The sequence below is a fragment of the Glycine soja genome, chromosome 12, assembly GCF_004193775.1.
Source record: "Glycine soja cultivar W05 chromosome 12, ASM419377v2, whole genome shotgun sequence".
Taxonomy (NCBI): Eukaryota; Viridiplantae; Streptophyta; class Magnoliopsida; order Fabales; family Fabaceae; genus Glycine; species Glycine soja.
Genome location: NC_041013.1, coordinates 19,769,938 through 19,791,262, shown reverse-complemented (window position 1 = coordinate 19,791,262; position 21,325 = coordinate 19,769,938). Strand labels below are relative to the sequence as shown.

General features: G+C 34.5%; 1 protein-coding gene across 1 annotated transcript; it reads left to right on the top strand.

The window, feature by feature from the left end:
• On the top strand, window positions 1–3,717 carry LOC114379990 (G-type lectin S-receptor-like serine/threonine-protein kinase At4g27290). The gene is made up of 7 exons (XM_028338858.1): window positions 1–1,423; window positions 1,852–1,962; window positions 2,068–2,225; window positions 2,304–2,514; window positions 2,628–2,865; window positions 2,950–3,100; window positions 3,184–3,717. Exons 1-7 carry the CDS (start codon window positions 160–162, stop codon window positions 3,490–3,492), a joined length of 2,442 nt encoding a protein of 813 aa, XP_028194659.1. The 5' UTR covers window positions 1–159; the 3' UTR covers window positions 3,493–3,717.
• Window positions 3,718–21,325: the final 17,608 nt, after the last annotated feature.

Below are 21,325 nucleotides of genomic sequence, written 5' to 3'. Positions count from 1 at the left end.
CTCTAATTGAGTTCATCCTAATTCTATGTAATGGTTATCCTCTGCATAATTTCTTACTCTCACAGAAACTCACCTTCCTCAACGTTCTTTAGTGGGAGAGGCAAAAAAGTTAAGTGAGCATCAGTAATTAAGAAGTCATTGCATTCAAAACATCACAATATGTTATTTATTTGGTTCTTCTTATTCTCCTACATGTCTACAACTTGCACTTCACTAGACAGTTTAGCAGTGAGTCAATCTATCCGAGATGGCGAGACTTTGGTTTCAGCAGCTGGAATAATTGAAGCGGGTTTCTTCAGTCCCGGAAGTTCAACAAGACGGTACTTGGGCATATGGTACAGAAATGTATCCCCTTTAACAGTGGTGTGGGTGGCTAACAGAAATATACCTCTTCAGAATAAATCAGGAGTTCTGAAACTCAATGAGAAAGGCATTCTTGAGCTTCTCGATGATACAAACAACCCCATTTGGTCATCCAACATATCAGGCAAAGCAGTCAATAATCCAATTGCTAATCTTTTGGATTCGGGAAATTTTGTAGTGAAAAATGGACAGAAAACTAACAAAGACAGCATCTTGTGGCAGAGTTTTGATTATCCAGGTGACACATTGTTGGAAGGAATGAAACTCGGATGGAACTTGGAGACTGGTCTAGAAAGCACTGTAAGGTCTTGGAAAAGTGTTGATGATCCTGCTGAAGGAGAATATGTTATAAGAATTGATCTTAGAGGGTATCCTCAAATAATTGAATTCAAGGGATCTGATATAAAACTCAGAGCTGGGTCGTGGAATGGCTTGTCAACAGTTAGATATCCAGCTGCAACTCATCTATTGTTACACAAATTCGTGTTCAATGAAAAAGAAGTGTATTATGAGTACGAGATTATCAACAGATCGATCTTCAGTGTATCTACGCTTCCCCCTTCAGGCAATGGGATGAATTTCTATTGGACAACTCAAACAAGCACCCGACAAGTCATCTCAAATGGGGAGAAAGATCTATGTGATATTTATGCCTATTGTGGTGGAAATTCAATATGTAATATTGATGGTAACATTCCAACTTGTGAATGTCTGAGAGGTTATGTTCCCAAGTCTCCTTATCATTGGAATAAATCAATTTGGTCAGATGGTTGTGTTCCAGGGAATAAACCAAATAGCAAAAATAGTGATACAGATGGCTTCTTGATGTACTCACGCATAAAATTGCCAGACACGTCTTCATCGTGGTATAATAAGACCATGAACCTTGATGAATGTCAGAAGTCATGTCTTAAAAACGGTTCTTGTGCAGCATATGCAAATTTAGACATCCGTGACGGAGGAAGTGGCTGTCTACTTTGGTTTAATACTCTTGTTGACTTAGGGAGATTCTCTCAATGGGGACAAGACTTTTATATCAGAGTGCCTGCTTCAGAATTAGGTACACGATCAATTTTTTATATTTATTTTCATTTTTGCCATTGGCTTCTTCGCTTTGTTTTATGGTTTGAATTTTTGTTGATTATTGTATAATTCTAAGAGAAACGGGTGTAGTAGGGTAAGGCCATAAGAACATTCGAAGGTGAGTTAAACAAACATTGTATTATGATTTATGTGCCTAGAAATGAATGCTTAACTTCAGGCAATAATTGAAACGAAGATCCGTGTGTTGCAAGAATTTGCTTAGAACTGCATATAAAGCTATTAGCATTGCATGTTATTTATTATATGGAATTCACTTTTCAAATTAAATACAATATTGTCTTCATCCCTTAGAGAGGCTAAAGAAACTAGACTCACTTTGTCAGCCTCAATCAATAGAGCTGTTTATTTTCAAGTTGCTGACCGATCTTGCTATGTTTCTCTCAGATCATGTTGACCATGGAAACTTCAAGAAAAGGAAAGTAGAAATCATTGTTGGTGTGACCATTGCTGGATTAATCATCACATGTGTATGCATATTGATAATTAAAAATTCAGGTAAGTAAAATGATGTAATGTAGCATCTAATACAGGAAATTAGGCACACAAAAAATCCAAGTTTACATACTGCTATTTTCCAACCAATCATGATTTCCTGATCAGGGGCTGCAAGAAAATTTTACAACAAGCATTGCAAAAACATACAAAGAATGGAAGACATGGATTTGCCATCTTTTGATTTTTCAATTTTAGCTAATGCTACAGAAAACTTTTCAACTGAAAACAAGCTTGGACAAGGTGGCTTTGGACCGGTATACAAGGTGATAAAGATAATTGATATCCAGAACATTTATTTTCCTTAAAATCCCTCCGACTTACAAGGAGAATATTTTTTTCAGGGCACAATGATAGATGGGAAAGAGATAGCAGTGAAAAGGCTTTCAAAGAAGTCAGGACAGGGGTTGGATGAGTTCAAAAATGAAGTGGCATTGATTGCCAAATTACAACACCGTAATCTTGTAAAGCTTCTTGGTTGCTGCATTAAAGGAGAAGAAAAACTGTTGATTTACGAGTACATGCCCAACCACAGCTTGGACTACTTTGTTTTTGGTTGGAACCATTTTCGTGATTCAAACATCTATTATAATCTTTCTATTTTCTATTAATAGTTTAGGAAATTATGGAGACTGCAATTGCTATGCTAAATGTGTGTATTTTACTAGAGGAAACCAAAAGGAAATTTCTGGATTGGCACAAGTGTTTCAACATTATTAGCGGCATTGCTCGAGGTCTTCTGTATCTTCATCAAGACTCTAGGCTGAGGATTATTCACAGAGATCTAAAAACTAGCAATATTTTACTAGATGCAAATTTGGATCCAAAAATATCAGACTTTGGATTGGCTCGATCATTCTTGGGAGATCAAGTTGAGGAAAACACAAATCGGGTGGCTGGAACATAGTGAGCTAGTTTCTATCTGATTACGATTGTTTGTTATTGTACTGTCAAGTTTTAATTATTTTATTTTGAAAAAATAATTTTTAGTGGTTACATGCCTCCGGAGTATGCTACACGTGGGAATTTCTCAGTGAAATCAGATGTCTTTAGTTATGGTGTGATTGTACTAGAGATTGTTAGTGGGAAAAGAAACAGGGACTTTGCAGACTCAAAACACTACAATAATCTTCTTGGACATGTAAGCATACTGATCTGACTATGCTGCTAGTTAGTATAAACTGAATCATTTCCAGCCTACTAACTCAATTCTCACCATCTTAGGCGTGGACATTGTGGACTGAAGAAAGGGCACTGGAACTATTGGATGAAGTGTTAGGAGTTCAATGCACGCCCTCTGAAGTCATAAGATGTATACAAGTAGGCCTATTATGCGTGCAGAAAATACCCGAAGATAGGCTAGACATGTCATCAGTGGTTTTAATGTTAAATGGTGATAAATTATTGCCAAAGCCAAACGCTCCTGGATTTTATGCTGAAAAAGATGTTTTATCTGAAGCAAGTTCATCCTTGACAAATCACCAACTTTGTTCAGTTAATGAACTTTCCATCACAATGTTAGACGCAAGATAGCATATGGAGGCAACAAAATGTTATGGCCTCACCTTCCAATGTGGGATATATCAGTTATTAAGCATACATTAGTACTGAATGTGCTTTTATGAGCTCCTTCTCTAACTTTATTTCTTGTATCCAAACTAGTGTTAAATAAGCAAATAGTTCTATGAAGACAAGAATGTTTAAATGTATTTTGTAATATTATATGGTTGTGATGCTTCTCCAGTCATTGAGATGAAACATATTTTAGATCCCTCTCTACCTGCTCCACAAAATCACTAATCACAAGAATGCATAAAAGTGTGAGGTGAAGTTCTACATCTTATATGAATGAAAATGTTGACTACCATATAATTGAGAAGGAAATTCATAACCCGAGCCTTAAGATTTCAGGTTAAGGTGTAGTGTTAGTTTCACTTATGTGATTACTCATGACCCATTGGTGTAAATCTCAAAAATATTTACTCTATAGATTACCGAACATATTGGTCATAAAGTTGAGATTGTTGATATGACTTCTGCAAATTAGTAAATAACAAACTAATACTCGATTCCAAACATGTTATTTACTTTTTGACACTCTTTAGTTGAGCCCATTAGACACTAGACTACTAGTGCTTACTTCACATTACTGTAAGTCTGGCAGTACGTTGGTACCTCAAAAGAGAAAAGCATGGTGCGTACCCACATGTTTCACTTTGTTCCACAGTGCGACTGTGACACCCTCTACCCCGACATATAAGTAAATAAAATATATAAAAAATATCGGTAACCAAATTCACACGGGTAAAAGGTTCACATTCACTTCACTATTATCAATTTAAACTTATTAAAAAATATATTTGGCTCGAAACAAGACCGTCAAACTTTACAAAAATATTTTGTTAAATCAGTGAGATAAAATAAAATAGACTAACATTATGCAATTAATATAAAACTTATGCCCCACTGTCACATCCTATCAGAGCATTGTGTCCCGACGTCCTTCAGCACAAGGTTCCTTTAAGCACTTCACCTAGCCATCTTCTCCCCCGAACACAAGGTTCAAGATCATCACAGGGTCCAAACACAAACAACAAACCGGGAATGAGTTATCACATTCCTAACTACTAGAGAGAAACAAAACAACATATAGTAGCCAAATACAATTTACTTAGCATATCTCACATTATTTCATCACTTTGTCATTCAAAATTCACTTTTCAATCATCAATCAAACCTTTCAATCACCAATCACAATACACAAGAATCACACACTCTGATCAAGACATAATAACACATCAATTTCATAATGAACAATTAGCAAGCGCATGAGACAGTTATGCTAAGACTCAAGCCTATATGCAATGTGGTACCATGTCAGTGAAAAACTACCTTGGGGCGCTTAGGAGTACATAACAAGACACACCACACAATGGATTTTTCAGGTCACTCTCACTAAGTAAGATCATAGGGAGACCAGTCAGGGTCACGATGTTTTGCGAGAATGCTCCAACCATATGGGATCCGCATAGGCTTAAAGGAGCACTCAAACCCGGTGACCCCCAAGGCCTACACTCCGAAGAGTCCATTAGGGCCTCTCCCTCCTGATTCAGGTCCAACCCCTAAAATCATTTTAGCACACAGACACTGCTAGTGAATTATACAATACCCACGACCTCATACTCATGTCTTCAACACGTACAACATATTGCGCTACAATTTAACACTGGTTCCTAAATAGGAACCTACACTTTCTCTTTAACAGTGGTTCCTAAATAGGAAACCTACACTTTCTCTTTAACACTGCGCATTTACACTTTTCTCAAGATAACATTGGTCGGGTTATTGTACAATTCACAGCTTACAACACAAATAATGTCACATCAAGAGTTAATCACACACTTATTCACAACCAAAACTCATTCACAATTTCACATCTCATAATGTCACAATCCACCATCACATGTTTTCACGTATCTCACAATTCAACACCTGTTCTATTTTACACTTTTACTCAATCTCAATAACAATATTATAATCTCAAGGCAACATATTATTCCACAATTCATCACATATTTCATTTATAAGCACTGCTCATGAATTATACAATACCACGACCTCACACTCATGTTTCAAACATGTTTAACACAATTGCGCTACAATTTAACACTGGTTCCTAACTAGGAACCTACACTTTCTCTTTAACACTGCGCATAAACACTGGTCGGGTTATTGTATAATTCATAGCTCATGATATAATTAATGTAACATCAAGTGTTAAACACATCCACTTATTTACAATCGAATATCATGTCCACACTTTAACATCTCATAACATCACATCAACCATCTCATAACATTCCTAATGATATTCATAAGGTACAACATACACATGTTCATCAAATTTAACCATAATATTCTCAAACTCCAACACTTAATAATTTTTGGAATCATACTATAACACTCTACAATATTATTTACATAAATTATTAATATAAATAACTACCTCTATATATATATATATATATATATATATATAAACTAGCATACATCATATTGAATCACAAATTACAAAGTAAGCTTTCAATGCACAAATTCTAAATAATTATATGAACACTTTGGTCAATTTCAATTATGATATTAATTTTTTAAATTATATATAAAAACCTAAACAGCAAGAAAAAGAGAAAATACAAAATCAATATCTCTCTCTAATTTTCTCCTTTATTTCATCAATTCATATTAATTAGAAAAAGTACTCGATTTATAGGGCTCACGCTCAACACAATAGCATATCAATTTCACAACAATTCGTCTGTCAAACATATATAATTCACTGTAATAATTATAAGGATAAAATGAAAATTGCAAAAACACCCCAAAACCCATTTCAATTGATATCTCTAAGGATTCCTACACATGTTCTCACTAATTCTCAATTGTGAATAACTCATCCCTTACCTCTGAGCGGACTCACATGTCTTCAGCCAGCGATAGCAGCATCTCTAGCGGTTCCCTGAGATTCCTTCAGTTATTCCTCCGACTGCTCCGATAGAATTCCCAAACGTCAGAGAGACGGAGAAGAGATTGAAACTTCCACTTGTACTGTCTTCATGCGATTCCTTTTTCTCCCTCCACGAATATTATATCGCCAATCCCAACGGTGGTAGTGTGCGAAATTAAATGTCGAACAAAATACCCAAATTTCATGAAAATCCAACGGTTAACGAAACCGGGATCATAGTTTTATCGAGACAGTTATAGGTTTCTGCGGGAAATTAAAAGGCTACAATGTGAAGGGTTTTCCTATAATCTCAGACATGATTTTGAAATTCCCAACAGTGAGAATGCTCGGAATTGAGTTGTGAACCTGGTGTTTAAATTTCACGACGATCCAAAGGTGAATGAGTCTGAGATCATCGTTTTTCTGAGACAGGTTTAGTGAGCTGCGGAAAAAAGAAAGGGTTTTCAGAGGAGAAGGAGAAAAAACGAAAATGAGAGGCAGAGGAGGCTGAGGAGTCAGTCTGAAAAACCTAGCATGTTACTATTTATAGCTAGGGGCATTTACGACCTATTATTTACTCTATTTATTTATTTTTATTATTTTTACTAAAAAAATTTTTAAATTTATTTATGAAAAAAATGGGATGTTACAGCGACCCTATGTTTCCAAAGTGATCCACGGGGCGTACCAAATTTAAGCCGTCCGATATAATTATTAAAAGTTTGATGGCTTTAATGCGATAACATCCGTCTGGTTAAGAGTACGGTCATGTAAAGGTTTTTGTTAAATTGTTGGTAGAGTATATTTTAGGAGATAATTAGTATATTACTTAATATTATTTTTTTCTTAAATTGTAATTTTGATCTCTCATGTTTTTCAACTTCATGATTTTCTTCCTTTTGATTTTTAATTGTTACATTTCGTCTCCTTGAGTTTATAATTTGGAGATTTTGGTCTTCTAATAGACTATTAATAAAAAAATCATGATTAGCAAAATTGTTCAGTTAATTATAAAGTAATTAAAAATTATTAATTATTAAAAAAATCAATAAAATCCATTAACCTAGTCCTACAAAGCATATTGTGTTCCTCCTCTCCTTCATAGTCACCTCTTCCACCTCCACCGTTGCACGAGACTCCACTAACATCATCATTAGATTAGGGTTAATAATATTTATTTAATGATTAACAGTTTTTATTTAATTTATAACTAACTTGATAAATTTATTAATCACAATTATTAGTTAATAATCTACCAAGGGGACCAAAATCATCAATTTATAAAACTAGAAGGATCAAATGTTACAATTAAAAATCAGGGAACAAAAATCATGTATTTAGGAAACTAGGGACACCAAAATTACAATTTAGTATTTTTTGTTGCAAATGAAACAAAAAAAAAAAAAGAAATCGTACTTCTCAAAGTTTGGAGCCGGTCTAATGTGAGAGTTGGTCGCCATCAGAGTGGACTCCAGTGATCTTTATGGTGCTAAATTCGTCGATATCCTCTACCTAAGGAATGGGGAGGGGGTACCTGGAAAATGGATTTTGACACTCAAGTATAAGTGTTTGAATGAGTAGTATATGAGTAGAAAGGTTGAGTTAAAGTGAATATAGAACATGGTTTTTATATTCATGGGTGGAAACCTTAGATTGTTACCTAGGGGTTGTTGCAACAACATAACAACCTTGTTAGTTAGGTGTAGCTACATTGTAAGAACTTCATAACACAGTAATTGCCCTAACATCCAGATACATGCTATCGGAATCATAATGACCTAACTGCCTAGCCGCGCGACTCTAGGGTTGGCTATCTGAAGAACATCCGTGCTTAGGGTCCAAGGCTGACTAAGATGGAGGGTTGACGAGGACTACTCAATGCTGCGTCACTCATGGGACCCCAAACAGTATACAAGTCCCCCAAGCTTTGAGTCCAATATGTTGGCAGAAGAGATTATACAGTGTCAAGGATAGTAACCTTGACAAATTTAACAGTCGTAAGCATGACAAGCCCCCTAGCTAGACAAGCATTGTCTGGGATATGATTGACAGGTTGTGTAGTGTAAACGTGATTTATGTCCCTTCAGGTAGAGTCGAGTATTGTAATGTTTTATGAGAAAGTTCCCTGACACAATGTAACATCCCATTTTTTTTAAAACTAATTTAAAAAGGATTGTTATTTATAAATAAATAGAGTTTTAGAAAAATGATAAGGTTTTTATAATTAAATAAATAAAGTGAAATAACTATATAAAATAATGGGTTGAAGAAAAAAATATGTTTGATAGGAAATAAAATAAAGATCCTTTTTATAAGATAATAAAATAAATAAATAGAGTAAATAATAGGTTATGAGTATCCTATCTATAAATAGAGACGTGTTAGGTCAGTTTTCACACCGACGGTGCCTCCTCTTCCTCTCAATTTCGTTTTCCCCTCTCCTCTTTCCAAAACCCTCTCTTTTCCCGCATACCACTAAACCTGTCTCAGAAGAACAATGATCTCGGACTCGTTCACCATTGGATCGTCATGATATTTCAGCACCAGGTTCGAAACCCTTTTTATCACAACTTTTCCTTTTCCCGTAGAAACCCAAAACTGTCTGAGTAAAACTACGATCCAGGACTTGTTAATTGTTGGATTGTTGTGAAATTTTGATATGTGGTTCGCGATTCAATTCTGCACACCTTCACCATTGGGATTTTGGCAGTGATTTTCATGGAGAGAGAAAACTGAATAGCACGAAGATAGTACAAAATGGAACTTCAATCCCTTCCCCTTTTCTCTACCGCTAGGAAACACTATCAGACCAATCAGAGAAAACACTTGAGGAATCTCAAGAAATTGCTAGAGATGCCACTATCATTGTTGGAACATACGTGAGCCTATAAACTTGAGTGCTCTTGATGTTTTTATGTTTTGACCTATGATTTTCATATACTTGTGTGAAATTATTTGAGGGGTTTTACTCCCCATGTTATGATAAACCTTTTGTATAAACTGTTATATTGAGATTTATGAAATGGTGATTCAAATTGTGAGTATGTGATAAATTGAACCTCTGATGAATGGTGAAATACATGTGTATTGAGTTGTGAGTGATGAACTGTGCAATCACACAATTGTAAGACCCTTTAAGGGCGACGAGTATTGTGATGGGGTGCACTATGGGAACCCGACGAGTTAAAATTATTTTGAAAACAATTGAGTAGTTGTGTGTATTGCATAGTTCATAGGTAAAGTGTATATGATTCATGGGGTGTGATAACATGATACTTTGTAATTATACCATTGTGATTGAGACTGAATATATGTGATAAATTGAGTATGTATTGACTCGTAATATATGTGTTCATTGAGATGTGTGCATTGAGTTGTGAGATATGAATTGTACAATCACACGATTATAAGACCCTTTAAGGGCGACGAGTTAATGTTAACCCTTTAAGGGCGATGAGTATTGTGATGGGAACCACTGTGGGGACCTAATGAGTTTAATCAAAAGCGTGACGAGATAAAATATTTTGAGAACAATTGAGGTGTCGTGTGCTTTGTACAATTGATAGATAGAGTCTGTGTGCTAAAATGTTTTTTGGGTTGGACATGAATCAAGAGGGAGAGGTCCTAACGGACTACGGGGTAAATACACCCAGTTGGAGTGCTCCTTTAAGCCTGTGTCAATCAATCCCACATGGTTGAAGCATTCTCGCAAAATAGTGTGATCCTGATTAGTCTCTCTATGAATTTACCTACTGAGAGTGACTTGACTTACTAGTGTGTGGTTTGTCTTGTCATGTACTCCTAGGCGTCCGACGAGGTTTTTCACTGACATGGTACCGCATTGCATATAGGATTGAGTCTTAGTGTATATGTTGCATAACGCTTGTGTATTGATCGATATTGATTGACTTGGTGATATTGTGTTTTGATCCTTGAGTACGTGAATGTTGTGAAAATGAATGAGACGTGTTGTGTTGTAATGTGATGTTGGGCGACAAAGTGGTGAAATGACGTGAGCTATGTTTGAGTAAGTTTTATTTTGTTTATATGATATTTATACCTACATGTTGTCTTGTTTCTCTCCATTAGTTAGGAATGTGATAACTCACTCCCTGTGTGCTATTTGTATTTGGATCCTGTGATGATCTCCAACTTTGTGTTCGTGGAAGCAGATGATTAGGTGGATGACTATGAAGAAACTCATGCTATAGGACACGAGAACACAATGCTCTAATAGGATGTGACTTTGGGGTATAGGTTTCTATATTAATTGAATGAAATCTTGGACAACCTTGTTTGGAGCCGAGACAATTTATTATTTATTTGGACAAATTTTATTATGATGTTAGAAAAGTGAATGTGAGCCTTTTACTCTTTTGAAAGGCTTGTATTTTAAAAACTTTTTATTAATTTTGATTTCTTACTTTTATTATTATTAGTATATATGTATATATATGTATATATATATATATATATATGAGGGGTAGAGGGCATCACACACAATGTTTAGGAGAGGCATTTTGTTTCACCCAAAGTAGGCATGTTATACACAAGGGTGTCGTTTCTTGACACGTGTTACTTCATGAAAGGACATATCTTAAAAATGCATTGTGTGGTTCATGTGAGTTACATTGTGGCACGATTGTTTAGGGATCCGTTTCCTCTCCCGCCAGTTTCTGAAAGGTCATGGTTTCTCTCCTTATTTAAAAGGAATGCCCATTAGGTTTTCACCATCTTCAATCTTGAGAACCTTTTTTTCATAATTTCTCTCGAGTCTCTACTTTAATCTCGCCTTATGACTACCATGACTTTTTTGCTTATGGATATTTTTAGTTGTAGCGATTTTTGGGTTTTCTTAAATTTTTTCTTTTTCCCTTTCTAATTACAACTTCACTCCAAATACACCTTTTTTCCCTACTATGCCTACTATTTTTTAGTTTGCATTGGGAAAGGGAAGAAGGGATTCTGGGGGTTCTATGTTGGACAAGTGGCCTCAATAACTTAAGAGGGGGGTGAATTAAGTTTAAAAATTTCCCACTAACAAACTTTTAACCATCTTCTAAATGATAGGCTCAGAATGTAGAAAAGGAAGAAACAATCAATATATTAATGTTCTTTAAATGTGCAAGACAAAATTGATTGCAATAAAATAGATAACATAAGGGAAGAGAGAAATGCAAACTTGATTTATACTGGTTCGGCCACTTCCCGTACCTACATCCAATCCTCAAGCAACCCACTTGAGATTTTCACTAACTTTGTAAAAATCCTTTTTACAACTTCTGAACACCCAAGGAATCTCTTTCCCTTGTATTCAGGAAACTCACAATTCAAGAGACAACCAATCTCTTGATTACAACTTACTTCGTAAGATGAATAAAAAGATTTCTCTCCTTTAGAGTGGATAAAACAATTTGATGTTCCTGGATGAACTCTCAATAGATTTGCAAGTGTTTACCCAAGAGTTATTGAGAGAGCATTTGACAATGAAATTCTCTTAGAATATCTCTCTCTTGCTTTTCAAAGTCAGACACACACATACATAGGCCCTTCGTGCCTTTTCAAAATGGTTTGAAGAGATGTGTCTTTTCAAAAAGTTTTTTTCTGAAATTCTTCATTGGTAATCGATTACAGGTTTCTGGTAATCGATTACATAGTTATATTTTGAAGGGTCATGACTTTTCAAATTAAATTTCAAGAGTTCCGTTGCTGGTAATCGATTACACATTTAAAATTCAAATTTCAAACCCTTTTAAGAAGCTGATTTGCAAACTTGTCTTTTGGTAATTATTTACATTGTCTGGTAAAAGATGATTTACCGAGCCTTGATATGTTGGAAACAATGTGTTTTGAGGCAAAAGCTGATCTTGAATGAATCTTGAAGTAATTCTTGTTTGTTGAAGCAAGCTTGTCTTAATCTTGAAGCAATGCTTAACCTTTGAATGTTTGTTGAAGTAATGTTGAACGCAACCTTGTTTAATTATTCTTTGGCACATCAAAATTATGTATTCATACATTCACATTCTATTCGGCAACCCATGGTAGATCGGGAAGTGGTTCCCAGCAGATATTCCTCATTGAAGGAGGTTCCTCGCAAGGTCTCCGATAATGGGTCCTCAGCTTTTGAGAGGTTGATGAACTTTGACAATGTGGGTGAGGGTAGTTTCAGGCTATGCATGGGGATAGAATCATGACTCTTACAAAGGATCAACCTTCCTTGTTATAATGATCATGCCCTTGCCCCCCTCAAGAGAATCTAGTGACTACCAAGGCTACGGGAAAAGAAGATGGTGGTGAAGTTAGGGTTTCTAGTTCTCCTCCCGGTGGAGCAAGAGATGGTGAGGTGAGAGAGGGAAATGATGGAGGGCCTTGGGAGATTTTGAAGAATAGGCATCGCTGTGATGGCGAAATGATTTCTCCTTTTCCATGCATTACCAATTTTGAGTGGGTAAGAGAGGACATTTTGAAGTATCATTCGTCGATAGCATCCCTCTTGAGTATTGGTACCTAGTCGCGTCAACTTGAGTTGACAAAACCTGGTGAGGCCCATAATGGTCCCCACTATTTCTATGTTTACCGTTGTATATTTGAAGTGTGGCATTTGACCCTTCCCTTGAATGATTTCCAATGTACTTTGTTGAAGCACTTGAACATGGCCGCCCCCTTTCAAGTGCATCCCAATAGTTGGGCGATGGTGAAGGATTTTGAGATTTTGTACCCGTTCTTCAACATTAAGTCTAGCGTTACTGTATTCATGTATTTTTCCAAATGAAGTTGATTGGGAAGATTGGCTAGGCATCGTTGAATAGTTTTTACAAGAGGATGTTCCATATCGACTTGAAAGCACTCTGCAGATCCATGGATTGCCTTTTTATGGTCAAGGCAACTAGTGTCATTTATGTAAAGTTCAAGTCTTTTGAAGAACACCTAATGTCTTTGGAGGAGAGGGTCGACAAGGCCATATTGGAACAATTGGTGGTCATGCCTGATGCATGAACCAACTTTTCCTTGCCTTCAGCAAGCAATCCTCTTCCCCAAAACCGATGTTGTGTAGTAGCAAAACAACATCAATTTTGACCGAAATCAATGTTTTAAGGTTCATAACAACATCGGTTTTTGGAAAAACCGATGTTGTAAGATGCAAAACAACATCGATTACTTTTTACATTCAATATCGATGTTGGAAAAGCCGATGTTGTATAATACTTACAATATCGGTTTTTCATAATCAATGTTGTTCTACATTTTCTTTTGTTTTTTGTCTATTTCCAATTATACCACATCAGTTTCTCTGGAGAATTGATGTTGTCTGTTGGATTTCAACATTGGTTTTCCCAACCGATGCTAAAAATGGTATTTCTAACAATAGAAGCTTTAACATCGATTTTCAACTGATGTCGAATGTCCATAAAAATCGATGTTAAATATTCATAAAAACTTATGTTAAAAGCATATTTTCTTATAGTGTATCCTCAAAACCTCTCCTAACAACAACATCAGCACATGACATTACAGGTACAACAAAAAATAGCAAAAGAACTTGAAATGGTGGCAGTAGCAACGAGCCTTCGTGCTTTTACTTGCTTCGTTCATAGACACCTTCACACTTGGCTTCGTGCTTCAACTTCCTTCATTCCCAAAGATCCACACATCCGACTTTATCCTTCTACTTCCTTCAATTTGTTAACAAAGACCTTTACACTTGCCTTCGTTGCTTCTATAGTAGTGGCGATAGTAACAAAAGGGCGGTGGCCGCAATGGCCATGAAACAATCACACGGTGTGCAAGGCGAGATAGGCCAACTGGATAGTACAGGTTTGAGAAAGTGGTGCCAGGGTTTCAAACTAAGCTCTAGAGAGTAATGTAGGCCTGCATTTTTATAAAAGAGCTAAAATTAGTTTTTAAGGCTAATGTTAATGACGCCTTCCACAACATCATTTTTCAAAAACCGATGTTAAGATTGTACTATCAACATCGGTTTTCGAAAAACTAATGTTAAGTTTACACTGGTAACATCAGTTTATCGAAAACTGATGTTAACAATATCAATTTATTTACAAAACTGTCACTGTGGGTAGTTTAACATCGATTTTCTTGTAATTGATGTTATGTTGGAGATGTTGAATGCATAATTTGTGGTAGTGATGGCACTGCAACCCTTTTCAAGAGTCACTACACCATAGTCTTTCAAACTCTTCTTCTCAGTTATGAGGTTTTTTAAGAGCTTTGAGTATTCCGGCATGATGTCTATGGCACCGGTGAAAGGAATGGTGACATCAAGTTTCTAAATCAAGTCTATAAGTCTTTTATATCGTTGCTCCTTATCTTGCTTTGTTGGTTTGCAAGGATACAGCTTATCATGTGTAATTGCTTGTTTAGCTTCTCATGCTAGTTGGCTCTTTGTCTTAATTGGCTCTTGTGCTATTTCATCAATTATCATGTCCTCCTCTTGCATGTCTTCCTTCACTCCGTCATGTACCTCCATGTCCTTTCTTACTAGCTTTTTAGTTGGTAACTTGCTTCTTGTGTTATGACATTACAATCAACCTTGTTGGTGATTTCTTTTATTTGCACCGCAAACTTCTTTACTTGATCTTTTAACAAATTTATTACCTTCATGGTGTTCTCGAGGTTGGAGTAGTATGTGGTGCTAAGCTTGATTACAGTTTCTTTTAATTTTGTAGTGCATTCTCTCATGAATTTGGCTTCCTTGGCTACTTCCTCCATACAGTAAGAGGAACGGTGATTACCTCCACACTCTTCACATGGGGGAATTGGTTGTTTTGGCGGTATCAATGGATGAAGTTGTTTTACTATGCTTTTGGTTATGTTCTCCATCATACCCTCCCTTATAGCTTTCATTTGTGTTTGTTGTTTGAGGGATTCATCTTCAGTGTCTTCTTTGGAGATTTCCTTTGGAGAGGTGCGGTTGCAATCACAACCTCATTCACTAGCTGCTACATCTTCTATAATCTTCTTTACTTACGTCATGGTTCCATTATTGACATACTATCCTCCTGCTGAAGTGTTTATCATTATTCTATATTCATCAATTGTTCCTTTTATAAAATAAAGACTTGGGTGTAATCAGAGTAACTATGGCAAGGACAACTCCTAAGTAAAAGCTTTATACCTCTCCCATATATCAAAGAAAGACTCAGATGCCATTTGTCGAAAGCTAGTTATCCTTTCCTTGATAGCTTCAATTTTTTATTCTGGAAAAAATTGTTTGAAGAACTCATCTTTGATTTACTCTAATGAGGTTGGACTATGGTGTGGTTGAGAATTGAGGCATTCAAGTGCACTTCCCACTAATGAAAAAGAAAAAAATAGCATCTTGATGCGACTATCTTTGATTCTGGATATTCTTACCATTGTGAATATTTGTTGGAATCGCATAAGGTGGGTATGCGGTTCTTTAGTGTTGGATCCCGTAAATCAAGTGTTATGGAAAGTATTAATGATTCTGATACAAAGATTTGGTTGATGCTCTCCTGTGTCCGGTGCATGACTAGGTTCATATATATCTATGTCTTGGGGGCTTCTAACTTGGCCATGCTTGGATCTTCGGCCATTTTTATAATTATGAGCCGTAGTAAAGAAAGAAATATTTATTATTTCTTTCTAAAGAAGGGGTAAATGGTATTTTTGGACAATAACAAATAATTCCTAAATAGAAAATATATATAAAGAATAAAGTATTTAGCCTAAAAAAAGTCAAATATAATTTTTTTAATTAAAACGAGTAAGTATAAATATTTTTATAGAATATAATTTAAGAGATAAGAGGTCGCATTAAACTATTATAAATAGGATTTTGTTTTTCAAAAATCAATAGGAGGGATTATAGATATATTTTCTGAGAATTTGAATATTTAAAATGGGAAGAGAATTTTTTTCTGAAAATTAAAAGATAAAAATAGGAAAATAAATCTAAAAGGATAAAATATAAATCTATATTAAAAACTGAAATATATTATTTATTTTTGAAAATTCTATCAAAAAAAGAAACTAAAATTTAATGTTCAAAATTGAAGATAAAATAAAAACTAAAAGGATAAATTCTAAAAGTAAGAAAAACTTAATGTTGGAATTCTAAAAGATAAATTCAAAATATAATTGTATGATCTAATGAGAAGACGGAATTATATCTTTATCTATATGTATATTTCGAGATTTTTAATTTTAAAAAAGGAAATAAAATCAAATGTTGAATTATTAAAAAAATAAATTGAAATGATGAATCAATTAAATCTAATAAGATAAAGACAAAAGATAATATAAATAACAACCTAACAAATAAAATCTAGAAAGATAATAATTATGATAATTTCCTAACAAATTTAAAGTAACTACCTAATCTACAAATATAATTTCCTAAAAGATAATATAAAATAAAATCTAAAAATATTTTAATTTGAATTTCAAACAACTATTCTCCAACAATGGTGCCAAAAACTTATTAACCTTTTAATTACACTTGGATATTTATGTTGGCCAAGTGTAAGCGAATCCCAATTGTCGAACTGAACTGAAGCTTTGGTTGTCTCCCCCAAGGGAATAATGCAAGGATGAATATTCAAATTAAAACCTATCAGATAAAGATATTTTTGTGTGTTTATATTTTAAACTACCTGAAACTAAAACTAATCAAAATAGGAAATAAAAGATATATTTTTCTAGAGAGTTTAATGTGCTGAAAAATTAATAATAAAAATTAAAAGAAAAGGTAAGAAGTTACTTGTTGGCGCGATAATAATTGTTGATGAAAACAATAACATTGAGATGCTAAGATTGTACTCGGAATCCCCCTATTTGCTGCAATTCCTCACACTTTTACATTGTTATATCATTTATTTCCAATTCACTAATGTATTGTATCCCTAATCCCTTAGGTGATAGACCCTAAATCACTTGACTTGATTCACAATCCCTTGGAAAACCAACACTAGCAATCAACATTATTGGTTGGGAATTATCAAGGCTTAAGCAAGATTATTCTATCCTTAGAAGGTAATTATCAAGGCTCTGGTAATCGGTTACCAGGCAATGTAATCGGTTACTAGAAGGTAATTTTGAAAAATAGCTGTTAAAAATGGTTTTAAATTTGAATTTTGAACCTCTAATCGATTATCAGATTTTTGCAATCGATTACCAGCAACAAAAATCTTGAAATTCAAATTCAAAAGTCATGACCCTTCAAAATATAACTGTGTAATCGATTACCAGAAACCTGTAATCGATTACCAATGAAAAAAATTCAGAAAAAGCTTTTTGAAAAGACAGATCTCTTTAAACCATTTTGAAAAGGCACGAAGGGCTTATATATATATATGAGTGTGTGTCTGATTTCAAAAGGAAAGAGAGAGATATTCCAAGAGAACTTCATTATCAAATGCTCTCTCAACAACTCTTGGGCAAACACTTGCAAATCTATTGAGAGTTCATCTAGGAACTTGAAATTGTATTATTCACTCTAAAGGAGAGAAATATTTATGTTCTTCTCAGAAAGTCAATTGTAATCAAGAGACTGGTTGTCTCTTGAATTGTGAGTTTCCCGAACACAAGGGAAAGAGATTCCTTGGGTGTTCAAAAGTTGTAAAAAGGATTTTTACAAAGATAGTTGAAAATCTCAAGTAGGTTGCTTAAGGACTGGACGTAGGCACAAGAAGTGGTCAAACCAGTATATATCAAGTTTGCGTTTCTCTCTTACCTTAAACTTCTTTTATTTATTGCTATTTATCTTTTGTTTTAAAGAAGTTTATTTTGAATTTTCTTTTGAGTAATTCATATTAAGGGTGCAGTGTTAATCCAAAACGAGAGTTAAATTTTAATTGGGAATAGTTTTTTTTATCTTAATTTAACCCCCCCCCCCTTCTTAAGATAACTGAGGTCTCTTGTCCAACACTCATTAACAAAGTGCTGAGATGTTTAAGCAGACAATAGGAACCAAAAGTAATAACAATTGCAGAATCAAGAGATCTCACTAATCTGTCTCTTGCCACTGTTTTTGGAAAGCTTCAAGAACATGAAATGGAACTTATGAGACTCCATCAACATGAAGAAAATGATAAAAAGAGGAAAGGAATAGCATTCAAAGCCTCATCATCTTCTATTAAAGAAGAAAATGACAAAGAAGACTTGAATGAAATAAAAGAAGATGATGATTTCAGATTTTTTGTGAAGAGATTCAATAAGTTTCTGAGAAACAAAAGAAATCAAAGAAAATCAAACATCAATCCAAAGAAGAAAGGAGAAGATTCCTCCTTAGCCCCAAAATGTTATGAATGCGATCAACCTAGGCACTTGAGATTCGATTGTCCTGTCCTTAAAAGAAGAATGGAAAAATCCGACAAGAGAAATTTCAAAGAAAAGGAAGAAAAGAAACATACATCACTTGGGAAGACAATGACATGGATTCTTCAAGTGATTCAGAAAATAAAATCATAAATCTGGGTCTCATGGCAAAAGACTATGAAAGCGGAGAAGAGTTGTCACATTGATAGTGGTTGCTCCAAACACATGGTAGGAGATGCATCAAAAATTATTCATATTTCTCCCAAAGATAGTGAATATGTGATCTATGGAGACAATAAACAAAGGTAAAATTGTTGGAGTTGGAAAAATAGGTACAAATCCCTCTACCTCCATATAAAAAAAATCTTTACTTATTGATGATCTTATGCATGGTTTATTAAGGCCACTTGTTTAACAAGCCAAACAAGTGGTATCAAATGATACCAAAAGGACACTTGTCTTTGTTAATTACTTTTGATGATTGTTTTTTGATTGAGTTTTGATTGTCCTTGATGATTGTCTTTGAGAGTTATGTTGATTATTGATTACTTTTGATGATTGTTTTATTATTATTATTATATATTTTGATTATTTATACTGAATATGTATTTTTGTGAGTGCAAAATAGTTATTTTTAAGGCCTTTTGATATCATTTGATTCTCATATTCAAACAAGCGGTAACATTTTCTTTTGGGCCAAGAAATGGTACTTTGAACGGTATGGCATGCTCTACTCTTTTAATTCATTATAAATTGCTTAATGTTATTCTCCTCTCTGCTCATGATTTGTTTTTGATGTTGAAAAATAGGGAGAGATAGATAAAATATAAGATAGTATGGGGACTTATCTATTTTATTTATGAGAGTATTTTTTATATATGAAATCTTCAACTGTTTCATACAAGCAATCATTGCAAAATCAAGGGGTAGTAAACTATACAGATAGATATTCTTTAGTTTTTACTCCTAACCTACAGATGATTGTCATCATCAAAAAGGGGGAGAATGTGAATCATGCAGGTTTCGGGTTTTGATGATGTCGAAAAGAATTTCCTTGATAATTATTCTCATCATCAAAAAGGGGGAGAATGTGAATAATGTAGGTTTTGATGATGCTGAGAAGAATTCACTTGATAATGATTTTCATCATCATAAAGGGGGACATTGTGAATGTATGAATACATGATTTTGATGATGCCAAAGAATAATCAAATAAGGTTGCTTTCAAGATTACTTCAACAAACATTCAAAGGTTAAGCATTGCTTCAAGATTAATACAAGGTTGCTTCAACAAACAAGCATTGCTTCAAGATTCATTCAAGATTAGCTTTTGCCTCAAAACATATTGTTTCCAACATATGAAGGCACTGGTAATCAATTACCAGGCAGTGTAATCGATTACCAGAAGATAAGTATGCAAATCAGCTTCTTAAAAGGGTTTGAAATTTGAATTTTGAATGTGTAATCGATTACTATTGATGTGTAATTGATTACCAGCAATGAAACTCTTGAAATTCAATTTGAAAAGACATGACCCTTCAAAATATAATTGTGTAATCAATTATCATAAATCTATAATCGATTACTAGTGAAGAATTTCAGAAAAAAAAACTTTTTGAAAAGACACATCTCTTCAAACCATTTTGAAAAGATGTTCTAAGAGAGAGATATTCTAAGAGAACTTCATTGTCAAATGCTCTCTCAATAACTCTTGAGGAAACACTTGCAAATCCATTAAGAGTTCATCCGGGAACATCAAATTGTATTATCCACTCTAAATGAGAGAAATCTTTCTGTTCATCTCAGAAAGTAAGTTGTAATCAAGAGACTGTTTGTCTCTTGAATTGTAAAAAGGATCCCTCAGGTGTAAGTTGTAATCAAGAGACTGTAAGTTGTAATCAAGGGATCCCTCAGGTGTTCAGAAGTTGTAAAAAGGATTTTTACAAAGTTAGTGAAAATCTCAAGTAGGTTACTTGAGGACTGAACGTAGGCACGGGAAGTGGCCGAACTAGTATAAATCAAGTTTGCATTTCTCTCTTCCCTTATCTCATTTACGTTATTGCAATCAATTTTGTCTTGCATGTTTAAAGAAAATTATTAAATTGATTGCTGCTTATTCTTCTGCATTTTGAGCCTATCATTTAGAAGGGGGTTTAAAGTTTGTTAGTGGGAAATTTTGAAACTTAATTCACCCCTTCTTAAGTTATTGAGACCACTTGTGCAACAAATAGTTAAGGTTTGATAATTGAAAACTTTAAGACAGATATCCTCCTTAGATATATGTTAGTGACCACATTCGCAAAATAGTTACACGTGCCATGAATTTCAAAATCATCCATGAACCTACAAGCTTTTGTCACTGGAGCTGTGTCCTAATGCATTGTCATGGTCTTGTGTGTTATATCAAAAGTGGATTAATTTCACGAGGCTATCCCAAAGTTCCAACAAAACAATTTGATGCATGCAAGAGGTTAAATTTTTTTATTAAATGCTAGAAAGAAATTTATTAAAAGCAATAGTCAGAAATGAAGCACAGGTTGTGCCATGCCTCAACCACCCAAGATT

Excerpts from the sequence above, each read along its gene's own strand:
- LOC114379990 (XM_028338858.1), top strand. The coding sequence starts at position 160 with ATGTTATTTATTTGGTTCTTCTTATTCTCCTACATGTCTACAACTTGC. Across the intron at positions 1,963-2,067 it reads ATTGATAATTAAAAATTCAG|GGGCTGCAAGAAAATTTTAC; the intron begins GTAAGTAAAATG and ends TTTCCTGATCAG. Across the intron at positions 2,226-2,303 it reads GCTTTGGACCGGTATACAAG|GGCACAATGATAGATGGGAA; the intron begins GTGATAAAGATA and ends TATTTTTTTCAG.